Source organism: Tetrahymena thermophila, assembly GCF_000189635.1.
Source record: "Tetrahymena thermophila SB210 genomic scaffold scf_8254459, whole genome shotgun sequence".
In the NCBI taxonomy this organism is placed as follows: Eukaryota; Ciliophora; class Oligohymenophorea; order Hymenostomatida; family Tetrahymenidae; genus Tetrahymena; species Tetrahymena thermophila.
This window is the reverse complement of record NW_002476236.1, coordinates 135,665-148,214: the sequence shown is the minus strand read 5'-3', so window position 1 is coordinate 148,214 and position 12,550 is coordinate 135,665. Positions and strand designations below refer to the sequence as shown.

Here is a 12,550-nt window from a genome sequence, read left to right as displayed (position 1 = left end):
TACAAAAGTAAACATTTTTTTTAATTTTTTAAGTAAAGAAACACTATTTTATATTTTTAAAATAATTTTTAAATTCGTTTTATTTTTAGGGATATTTATATTTCTTTTAATATTTCTGTGCTGATTAATTAATTAATTTTACATACTTTTTATATAAACAAATTAATATCAATTTAAAAAGGTTTATTTGTGAAACAATCAATTTAAAAATAGATCAATAGTATTTAATATAAAGGTATCTAAAAAATAAATGGATAACGTATTTTAGTCTAAAAAGGACATAGTTTAATAAGAATAATAGGAAGCAAAGTAAAATTTGTTATTGCTTATTAAAAAATACCAAATATTTTGGATTCATCTTGCTGTTTTAATGCTTTTTTCAGAAATTAAAAAGAATAGAAGAAGAAAATATTTAAAGAAACATTTAACTCTCTCTCAAGTTCTAGATTTCAAAACAAATTAATGACTTTTGTCAAAGAAGATGGAACATAAACTATTTTAGAATGTATTTTTTTTCTAATTTATTGATAATTTTGATAATTATTTTTTTAAAACAAAATAGCATTTTAAACAGGATCTTATCCTTTAATAAATCCTGATCTTCATAACTTTAGGGATAGATAAAAAGAAAAAGAGAAAGATTAATATGGCGGAATATATTTAAGGACGTAAAAATGATTAAATTTATATTTACTTATTTATACTAAAGACTTATTTAAATAAATTCTAATGAATGTTTTTTTTAAGTTATTAGGTTGGTAGTGAAAGGGCAGCCCATACTTAGTAGGAATTTTTAAGCTCACATTTAGAAGGATAAATATACAATAGCCATCCCCCGCATTTGCATCCTACACTTTCATGGTTAAGAATAAGAGATTTGAAAAAAGAAGGTCCTCCTTTAAGGTATACACTTAAAGATATTAGTTCTATAACTATAAGTTATAATTATTTTCTAATTTCAAAAATTTAGGTATAACAATCGTATAGAAAATGAAAATCTTGTAAAAAACATTGAAAATAACAATCAAAAAATTGATCACAGCAGTCGTGATATGAAAATGGTTCATGATCCTGACTGGAAATAGAAAAATAAATAAAAATGGATTGATTTTGTAAAAAAAATTTTTTTATTAATTATTAATAATCAAATTTTTAATTATTTTAAGAATAAAGGATTTGATTGTTCTACCAAATCAAGTTTGAAATGGTCAAGTAACCCACCATGGCCTCAAATACCAATTGGACCAACTGACCCTTACATGGGAGGATTTAAATAAATTGAAGATAAATTAGGAAGACACAGAGATAAAAAAAAAGAAGTAAAAACTATTAAAAATGTATTTCTTTTACTGATTAATATATTTTTAAAGCCCAAAAGAAATGATTTTATTGGAAGAGTAAAAGATGATCCTTGGGAGAGCACACTAAATGTTTCAAAATCGATAAGAACACTAAAAGCAGAATAGGTTATGCACGGAGATCCTGAAAGGTTCATGTTTTCAAAAAATAATAAGCTAGATTAAACATCTTACAAACCTAGCTTAATCGAAACTAAAAGTGTTGACAGATTAACTCCTTTCAACCATAGCAACAAGTAATTTGAATTAAGAAAGAAAATAAATAAATTATTAATCTATTTCAAACTAGTTTTTAAAGTCTGTAATTAAAAAATATGGGATAAAACTTCCCAAGAATATACAAAAACTCATTAGTACATTATGGGCTAATTGAAAAGTAATAGCACTCAGCCAATCACAGCAAAAATTATTATAATTCATTTTTATACGATAACGCCTATAAATCTAATACCTCAGGAGCAGGGTAAATTTTTACAATAAAATTAATTTTAAAATTACTTATAACAATACTTGTCTTAATTTAATAAAATATATGGGTAAAATATGTTCAACTTTAATTAATAAAAGCTCTTCTCCAAATAAAAAAATGTTCTTTGACGACACCAAACTTTTACAAAAAGCACATCAAATGTCAAATTAATCATTAGAAAAAAATAAAAGACTTCCAACATAGCAAGCTGAAGATTTTAGATATAACCCTCCTTCTGATAAACAAGTATAAGATGCTGTATGCAAATATTTTTAAAAATGATAAAACAAAAATGTTTATTTGTAAAATAATTATTTGGAATGTAAAAGTGAAAAATTTTATTGAAGTTAAAACATTTTTATCTTTTTATGTTGTAAAATTAAACATTTATAATTAGAAAGAGTAAAATATGATTGATAAAATGATTATAAGTAAGAAATTAGACATATTTTTTATTTATTTTACATTATTATATAGGAATTTATATAAATGATAAAACAAAAATATTTATTTTTGTACAATAATTATTTATTTGGAATGCAAAAGTGAAAAATTTTATTGAAGTTAAAACAATTTTATCTTTATGTGTTGCAAAATTAAACGTTTATAATTAGCCAGAGTAAAATATGATTGATTATAAGATTATGAGTATGAATTTTTGACATATATTTTTTTTATTTTACATTGTTATATAATAATTTACTATGCATAAAAATAAATTGATTTTAGATATTTACTTAGTTAGTTACTTTCTAAATTATGCAGATAAGATTAAGATATTTTAAATTTATTTACATTTGAATATCAAAATATTCTTTTTGAATTAATTTTATTTTAATTAGCTACAGAAGTAGTCTTTACTTGATTATTTTTTGATAAAAAGTAATTTTGTTAGCTTATTTATTTTATTGCAGATATTTTTTACTATTAATTTTAATTAATTATTAAGTTTTGCTTTATAATTTTGTCATTTTAATTATTTGTAACAACAGAACTGTTTTAACTGTTATTCTAAACTTAGTTATTATAATTTAATTTATTTTCTCCTGATAATAAAGTTTAGGGAGCTTAAAATTTTTGATTAAAATATTATTCTTTAGACTATCTTCTCTATTGAAGCATATGAGATATGGTTTCTTTGCCTTAGATAACCTAACTGTTATTTTTTTTAAGTATATTTTATTCGTTTTGCTAAGGTTGTAATGGACCCTATTAATTATGGGTTTTTTCCTGTTAGACAGCAGCTTAATGTTCTTTAGAAATTTAGTTTTATGTGTTTTAAAGGATAGTACGAAGGTTTGTATTAATTTAATTTTAGTTATTTTACATAACGTCAGAACTCTAATTTATTTTGACATCGTTTTATTAAATTTTTGCTGGTATATTTTATTAAATTTATTTTTCGTTTTAGGATTGATCAAATATTTTAAATTTAGTAGTCTTTTTATTTTACGTATTATTTTAAAAGTTATTTGAATAATTAGCTGTTTTTATATCTCTGTTTGTTTCAGAGTATTATTTAAGTGTTAGACCTGTCTAGTTTTTCGAGTGATTAATATTCGCATTGTTTGTACTTTGATTGACTTATGTAAGATTAATTTGGGACAAAGAGCGATTATTGTTTGCATTCACAACTAAATTGCTTTAACTGCTATTCCCTCTTCTTTTATGGAGCATCTTTTTTTCTTCTTCAGCACTTTCTGTTTGGATATTCATTTATTAGTTAACAGCTTTATTAAGTAAATTTGGTACTTATATTTTTTAATTTGTTTGAGCTTGTTTTACTTTATTTAAATTATTGTTAGTATTGACTTTATTATTACTAATTTCATAGGAAAAATAATCTTTTAGAATCAATGGGTCATCTTTGATTTGAGTATTCTCAAACTTATTTTCTTCATAAGTTTATAAATAACTTTATTTTTTTTAGATATCTACTTTCAATTTGGTTTTTTACTTATTTAATATTTAAGAAGAAGGATTAAAAATAATTCTTGACTAAAGCTAAGTTTGATGTGGTTTATCTCTAGGTTCTGTAGATAAATTTTCATTTTCTTCTTCTTGTACATTCTCAGTGTGAAAATAATTATTTTTAATTTTTTGCTAAATTTTCAAGTTTTAATGGTTTTATGAGCCAGCTATAGCAGCTATAGTCATGCTGGACTATTAATATTTAATTCCTTGTAGGTTAATTATTTAGTTACTTTGAGGGCTTAAAGCTTTTTAAGTTGGGGACTTTATTCCTTATGAAAAAATTTAGCTACCATTTGTTAATAGAGCTTGATTATCTTCTTCATCAATTGTTATTTAAGTATTGAGCTAAATACCATTTTATATTTTCCAATTATATGAAAATATTTTAGAGTTAGTTGGAGAACATATATCTTACTAAGTGTTAACATTTGTTTGCTAGCTTTAATTAATAGATAATTAAAACCTGTTATCTAGGTTTTCTTCAGTCTTTATGCAACACTTTGAATATTATGAGTTTTTGTTTTAATCAGAAATTAATGTATTAAAAATAGCCTTACGAGGTATTACTTGGCTATTACTACTAACTTTATTATTCTTAAAGTAAGGTGGTTAAAAATGTGCACTTTTTAATTGAGGTATCTAGCCACTGCCTTAATTTACTGGAGATATTACAGTAAAAGGATTATTAGACAAAGAAAATCTGCTGCATGTATTTACAGGTGATAATTAATCTTAAAAGAAATGATTTCTTATTTCAAGTAAAGGATCTGAACCAAACTCCTCTTCGTTAGATTTATTATGATTATATTCATTATCTAGCTCGCTCTCTTCTATTGAAGTAAAAGCAAAATTGTTTTAGCAATTCAAACTTCTTTGAGTGTTTGCTTATCCTCCAAAATTTTAAACAGATTTAAAGTGACTTTTAGTTTTATCTTAGTTTGACGACTCCTTTTTACGAAATGTATGGCAACTAGTTATCTGGTCGATATTTAATGTTACAATATTTTTCATTTCTAACTCTCCTCTAAAGAAGTCAGGTACAGTATCTACTTAGTTTTCTTCAGGAATGTCTGAGCGGTTAGGAGATAAAGATTTATCTTTTTTGGCTATTTATTTTTTTGGTACCTCTTCTATTTTGAAGAATTTATAATCTTCATCTTATGCATCTTCTCCTAGAGTGTCTTCTTTAATCTAAATTTGGTTATTAAAAATGTGATAACGTAAATCCTCCTAAGTATCATTCTTTTCCTCAATACTCATGTCAGTTTTAGCCTTTTATTTAATGTTATTGCTAAATCTTCTTTGATTGTTAGGATCTAACGTAGTCCTTGGCTTATAAGCAGCAGAACAATAATTTCCAGAGAATTAAGTTACTGTATTTTCAAATATTTTCCTTGAATTTCTTTTTAAGCTCTAAGATGAAGTTCCAGTATTTTTAGCAGGTTATTCAAATTTATTCCATCTGGTTTCAGTAGAAAACATTATTCCGTTTGGTTAAAAATTATTTTATGAATTAAACTGCATTCCATCTAAATAAATAAAAAATATATTAATTATTTTTTAAAATGTTAATTTTTTTACTGTATCCGTTGTTGAAAGAACTCTATTCTGAATGAAGTCTTTACTAGCTTTGAAATGTCAAGAATTCTTTAGAAACATTATTAGATTAATTTAGATTTAAATTATTTCTATTAGGAGATGGGTAGGGAATAATTAACTCATTAGTGGAAAATTCTTAAATGCTGAGATTCTATCTGTGGTGGTTTTCCATTTCATGCTTTATGTTAATATTCTTAGCAAATTAAGGGATTAAAATTTTAGAACTCTAATCTTCAAATTCTTTAATCTAAAATATGTTTTGATAATTATTTAAATGAATGTGAAAGATAAAAAGAAAGAATTTTATCAAGTTAGTAAACTTCAATAAATTACCTCAAATATTTAATTTTGATTATCTAATAAAATTTAAAAGTCTGGGTTATATTCCTAAAAGTATGGCTGCTTTAAAAAAATATGCTACTTGCTTTCTTCAGCTTTTTTCGTAATAGTTTTATCTACATCATTTTATATTTCATCTAAATTAATAATAGGAATCTCTCCTATTTGTTCTAATATTGGTGAAAGAGGAGCTGAAATACTTTTAATATTTGAAGGATAGAACGGATTCTAACTTTGCTTTTTCTTTAAATCTTTTTAGAAAAAGATCAAGTATTTAAGCAATTCATTTTTAGTTTCTGTAAAGTTTTATCTCTATAATTCTTGCATGTAATTGTTAATAATAATAGAGTGCTCAAGGTTTAAAGTGTGAAGAAGGTCAGGGTATTTGTACACATTAACATTAGTTATTTCAATTCTCTTTTGGCTCTGTAACTAAATGTAAGAATTTAATTTTTAAATTTCCTTTATGAACTCTATTAAATACTGGGGAGCCTCTTAGTCTCTAATATCGCGAATATCTCTGTTAAAAACTTCAACTTATCTTAAAATCTTATATGTTTCTTCAATAAAGCTTCTAAAAATCTAAGATTAAATAAACAAATATTTTAATATAAAATAAAATAAAAATTTATTTACCATAGTTTTTTAGACGAATTCTTGGTAAAAAGGTTCGGAAGAAGCATCTAAAAATCTAAAATAAGCCTTGAAGTCAAATATTTCATTGCTGACATCTCTTTCATAATCAAAATCCGTTGGGAAAAGAAAGAAGGGTAAGTAGTTATTAATTAAAGAAATCATAAATTATAAGAAAATTTTCTTCATATTTAGAATGAGATTCATAAAATTGAGATTCTACTCTTTTTTGGTTCCTTACTTAAGCGTGTCTTTATAATTTTTTAATTTATCTCTCAATTACTCTTTCAAGTGAAACTTTAAAAACTCTGGTAATTGCAGTCCCTGATTTTAAAAAAAATTATGGATTTAACTCTATGATAAAAAAGTAAAAATATTTACATCTTAAATTATATAATCACTATCTAAATCAAGGAAAACTTTATTTTCAGATTCTACTGAAGAAAGAACTTAATCTTTATTATTTCTATGAATGCCAATAATATAGGGAACCATTATATGAAGAGTCTCTATCATTTGAGTTGGTAAAAATGGTATATAAAGACAATTCCAAGTAAGAGGTCTAATAAAAGTAAACAATGCTTCACACAAATGAATGATGTCGCTGGGATTATTTGAGAAAATAATTATTTATTTTTCAAGAAGGATGCTTTGTATAAGATCAATTATATTCTAAATGGATAGTTTCATAAAAAGTGGCTTGTAAGAAAAATTCTCTATTTCAAATAGTTTGTTCACACAATTACGCAAGGTAAATATCTCTCTTCCATTAAGTACGAGACTAAATTATTTACATTGATTGATATTTTGACGACTCTTGATTGTTTTAAGGTACGAAAATAGAAAGTTGAAAACAAACTCTTCTCTTACGTTAAAGACTATACTTCCTTTTTCCTTTAATTCTGAGTTATTATTGATGGCTACTTTTTAGGCCTCTCTATATCCATAGTTATTTGCGTATTTTTCGAAGTTTTGTATTTATGTTTGAGAAAATTTTATAGAATCATAAACTAAATCACTGTTTTATGAGATTGAGTTTTAGACTATTTAAGGATGTACAACATATTTGTAAATAAAGGCAAGGAATTATTTATGGACTTCCAAGAGATTGAGTCTACTTATTAAACAATATGATTTTGGTATAAATACTCTTTAATACTCTAAATTTGTAGCTTCTGAAGTTGATTTAATTTTAAGCTTTCTTAACTCCTAAAAAGTATAAAAATATTTTAAAATTCTTGGTTTTTATAAAATATTTGTTAGTTTGAAATAAATTAAAATTAAAAGATAAAAAATTTAAATATTTTAATAAAGTATTTTCTTACAAATACTTATAAGCAAGTGCAGTATCTTTTTAAAGAATTCTCATCAGTTATTACGAAGTTAAAAACGTTTACTTTATCTTATATTTACTATTTGCTATTTTAGCTTATATTATTAATAGCTTGCTTCATTGAATTGTTTTAATATTTCTGATTTCCTTATTCGTCATAAATATGCACGCCTTCTGGAAAACACCACTTTTTTGTTTATAGAACAAATTATGAAAAAAATTTTTTTAGATTCTTTAATTATCAATTCCTTTTAAATGAAAATATATTTAAAAATATACATGATGTAAATTATGAATAAATCCAGGCTTATTTTCCTAAAATGGGTAAACATCTTTTATAGAAAATTCAAATTACTGAGCTTAATCGCTGATTTCTAAAGCTTTATTAGATAAAAAAAATTATTAGATTATTTTCATAGTGTAGCGATATGAATCTATCTAAAAAAAACTTAATAAGATATAGCTTACTTTCATTAGTTATTTTGATTCCCAAAATTACAAATAACTCTAAAATGTCAGCATAATTTTAAACTTCGGCTTAGACGTTCATATTTAAGTAATATTAGTCTAATATAATATTTTAGCAGTTAAGTAAATAAATGGTATGGTGATCTTTAAAGTAGAATATTTGAGTTGATTATCCAATAGTACTGCTTTGCTTTTAGTTATTATGATTTTTACTATTTATTTTGTTTTGATTTCAAATCAATTTATTTGCAGTATTAATAACTCAAGAGACGATATTAACGAACTTTATTTCTTTTTACTTAAATCTTCTAAATTTTTCAAATACCTTAGAAATAAGGCTATAAGGAGCTTTTAAATTCGATTCAAAATTTCATCAATATTTCTATTCAAAGCAGTGTGTGTAAAAGATAATACAAATTGATTTTTTGGATATTAAATTTAAAATTTATGAATTCTATTATTATTTGAAAATTAATTAAATTTTACAACTAATTATTAAGAATAAAACTATTTCAAATTATTTTTTGAAATAAACAATGATATTTTTTATAAAAGATATTTTAATAATTAATTAAAATTATTCTCAAATTAGTTAAATTATAAATAATAAATCATAAAGAAAATATTTTCTCAAATATGTCTTAATTATTAATTAGCATGCATGATTTATGGTTGTAGAATAATGGTGAAATATTTTTTAATAAATTTTGTTTTATTTTCAAATATATTAATTGATTTATTTTTTTCATAATATAATTGTACTTAAGATTTTTAAAATAAAATTAAAATTAATTTCAACATACTTTCTTTTAGATATTTTAAAACAAAAGTGATAGATTAATTAATATTTGAAATTAATCCAATTATAGATATATAAATTTTAAAAAATGTATAGAAAATATGTATTATACTTTATGGTATTGGTATTTATTAAAGTTTTCATCATATTTGAAAATGACTATTTTGTGTTTTATTTAGTTTTTTAAGATTCCTTTTTAGCTATATGTTTATTTTTAATATGAAGTTATATTTATTAATTTATTTATTTTTTTTATTTTTTAGTTATTTAATTTAAGATTTTTTAATATGTAATTAATATTTTTTTATTTTATTTCATTTATTTTAGTATTTTGTTTTTTTTATATAAATCAATCAGTTGAGTTTTTAATAAAATTTATTTATTATCAATCTTTAACGGTAAAAAAAATAATCAAATCAGTTGAGTTCTCGATTTTATAAAATTTATTTGTAAAAATTAAAGCATAGCAATCCTTATAAAAAATATTTTATGATAGTTGTTTTGAAAGACGTTTTTATGGGCGCAGCCTAAGGTTGTCGTATCAAGTTAGATTAGTGGTTAGTTAATCCTTCCCCAATTTAAACGACGTTAAGTTCCAATCATTAAGTAAAGACTGTTCAACCAATCAATTTCAAGAGTTCAAATTCACTTAGCATGTCATATTTTTAAGAAAATTTCAATATTCCTCTAAATTCCTTCTTGATTATTATCAAATACTTTTTTATTTTTTATATATTTTTTTTTTTTTCATTTTTTTTATTACTTCAATTCTTTCTCATTGATTAAATTACTTTTATAATAATTAGCCTAGAAATATCTCATCTAACATGTTAACCTACTACCGAATTTTTAAAAATTTCGAAGAAAGGAATGCAGAATTAAGAGATGGTATAAAAAACTAATTTCTCGGTAGGAACAGTATGCTATTAAAGATATCCCTCCTAATTAATATAATTTCCTTTAATGCTAGATACTTTCTCTCTCTCGAAGTAATTTCAATTTTTTTATTTTTTTTATTTATTTATCTATTTAAGTATTTTTTCAAATAATCATTCAGTTGTTTAAATTTGTATCTCCATCTTCCCTCCAATAATCAATACTTTGCTTCATATCCGTCCATCAATTGTCAGAATACTTAGCCTTTATCTTAAGTCACAAAGAGAAAATAGCTGATGCTTAAAAAACTTTTCCTTAGCGCTGCTTAAGTATTAATTATTTATTTATTAAATTAAAAATTATATTTCGTTAGATTGTTTATTTTATTTTTGGGAAATAATTAATTCATTAAAAAATAAGAAAAATATTAAATAAACTTCTGATTTGATAAGATTGATTAGACAGAAAATAATGATAAAGTTTACAAAAATATAATCATGGAATGGATAATATTTATAAATAAATGAAATTAAATAAATAATTCAAAATATATCAGAATTTTCTTCATTGTCTTCGTTATCGTATTGTTATCCAACATCGTTTTAATATTATTACATATCTTCTTCATTTTCATCTTCATAAACTTAATCGTTTTCTTCTTATCCTTATTCAAATGACTTATCTTCAAGAATAATAGCTATTAATCTTGCAAATGTATCATAATCTATATCTGCTTGAGGGTTTTCAGGTTTTAACTTTTCTAAATAATCTTTGATATCTTCGTCTAATAATTTTAAATAAAAAAGTAATAATTAGTTTGATGTGTTTTAAAAGGATTTTATAATAAATCATATTTGATTGAAATTCTTAAAGCATATTTTACCTGTTAATTCAAAGTCCATGTTAGCTAAAATAGCATTTAACCCAAGTACTGAAACTTTTCTATTATCATCACATGCAGCTGCAAATTCTTTGTAAAGCTCTAAACGTTCTTCTTCAGTATATAACTCATCGATAGGAATAAACCTAGCTCTATAAATAGTTCTTTATTTCCTTACATTTTCCATAGCTTCTTAAAGAACTTTAGTTGGATTCTTTAATTAGATTTTAGGTATATTAGGTAAAATATATGGGTCAGTAAAGTGTTTTTCCCTTTATATTTTTTTTAAAAAAATAAAATAAAAATGACTTTATTCATTTATTGAAAACAGAATTTAAATTTGTATGTAAAATATTTTTACCTATCTGGTTTGACAGTGTATGGATCTTCTACCTCAGAATATACACCTGTTTTGGGCATATCATCTACCCATTCACCAACAAATACTTAATTTTTTAGGGCAAAGAAGTATGATCCTTATCCTTCTCTTTTATCATTAACCCAATGACCTTCGAAGTGATCACCGTTTCTTTTTGTCATAACACCATATCCACTCCTTTTTCCAACAAACCACTATCCTTTAATTTAATTTTAATTAAAAATAAAAATAACTCTTAAAAATAGTATGTAAAACCTTCATAAACATCTCCATTAGCATAAATCATTCTCCCTTCATCGTGTGGCTTATCGTCTAACCAAAGGCCATCATATCTATCTCCATTATTATAAAACATAGTTCCTTTACCAGTTTTTTTATCATCCACCCAATCTCCAGTATATTCTCTCCTCAATCTTAATCATTTAAATAACTTTAAGAGATTTTATAATAAGAGAAACTTTTTTACTTATTTTTGCCTTCACAAACCCAAAAAGTTCCTTAACCATTTCTCGTATTATTTTACCATCCTCCCTTTATTTGACGTAAAAAATGAATTAATGCATTAAATTAGAAAGTGAAACGATTTTACTTCATATTTATCGCCATTTCCATAAAATTAAATACCAAAACCATCTTTTTTATTATCTTTCCAATCCCCAATATATTTTGTATTTGCTATCCATTTTTCAACTTTCATAGATCCATCTTCATTTCTTTGTTTTTTCTAAGTATAAACCATATTAATCTAGATAAGAATCTGCACTTTATTTTAAATATTACCTTAACCCAGTAGATAGCACTATGAGGTCCATTCTTTTAGGCTTTTCTATCATTTCTTTTGAAAAATTAAATTTAAATTTGTAATTTTAAAATGAAAAAATTACATCTTCCAATGCTATTCTTTTTAAGGAGCAGTTCTATTTTTCAAAGTATAAACATGTTCGCTATATTCTTGCTAATAATTTGAGTTATTCTTTTTATAATACAATAAAAATATTTGATATTAGTTTAAATTTCATTCTGCTACAACTAATTTAAAAATCTAAATTAAACTAAAATCTTACATCCATTTTCTAAATCAAAAACCTATGAAAAGTAGTTATTATTTTTTTTATTGCTTTCTAAATTTTTAGATTAATTAGATGATGAAGAGTAAAACTTACTATTATTTAATTAAAAAAGTGATATTGATGCAAATATATTATATGCAAATAACTCTTAAATTATAAAATAGCTAATAACTAACTATCATTTATTTTAACAAAAAAATGAGTTAGTTTTATTTTATATAAGCAAATTAATGACCATTATATTAATTAATAATAATAAAGCATTGAAAAACAGTAGAATTGCAAATCTAATAAACACTAAAAACAATCCACTTGCTTCTTTACAAATACTTTAATATCAACTATAAATTGTTTAAAAGATTTAAGTAGAAAA

General features: G+C 23.2%; 3 protein-coding genes across 3 annotated transcripts; 1 reads left to right on the top strand and 2 right to left on the bottom strand. All coding sequences in view use genetic code 6, as the record gives it.

The window, feature by feature from the left end:
- Nucleotides 1-250: 250 nt before the first annotated feature.
- Nucleotides 251-2,109, top strand: TTHERM_00529900 (hypothetical protein; the record flags this gene model as incomplete). The annotated part of the gene is made up of 9 exons (XM_001032701.2): nt 251-309; nt 384-505; nt 563-668; nt 748-903; nt 971-1,112; nt 1,167-1,319; nt 1,371-1,594; nt 1,648-1,821; nt 1,926-2,109. The coding sequence occupies 9 exons, from the start codon at nt 251-253 to the stop codon at nt 2,107-2,109; spliced, it is 1,320 nt and encodes a 439-aa protein (XP_001032701.2).
- A 522-nt stretch (nt 2,110-2,631) lies between these two features.
- Nucleotides 2,632-8,405, bottom strand: TTHERM_00529890 (DENN domain protein; the record flags this gene model as incomplete). Its single annotated transcript, XM_001032700.2, has 8 exons — nt 8,174-8,405; nt 7,985-8,085; nt 7,698-7,892; nt 6,754-7,581; nt 6,376-6,696; nt 5,734-6,321; nt 5,383-5,647; nt 2,632-5,330 (listed from the first exon to the last, which is right to left on the bottom strand). Exons 1-8 carry the CDS (start codon nt 8,253-8,255, stop codon nt 2,632-2,634), a joined length of 5,079 nt encoding a protein of 1,692 aa, XP_001032700.2. The 5' UTR covers nt 8,256-8,405.
- A 1,985-nt stretch (nt 8,406-10,390) lies between these two features.
- On the bottom strand, nt 10,391-12,177 carry TTHERM_00529880 (MORN motif protein; the record flags this gene model as incomplete). Its single annotated transcript, XM_001032699.2, has 9 exons — nt 10,391-10,632; nt 10,732-11,000; nt 11,090-11,306; nt 11,363-11,520; nt 11,574-11,638; nt 11,697-11,831; nt 11,888-11,942; nt 11,992-12,080; nt 12,172-12,177. The coding sequence occupies 9 exons, from the start codon at nt 12,175-12,177 to the stop codon at nt 10,391-10,393; spliced, it is 1,236 nt and encodes a 411-aa protein (XP_001032699.2).
- Nucleotides 12,178-12,550: the final 373 nt, after the last annotated feature.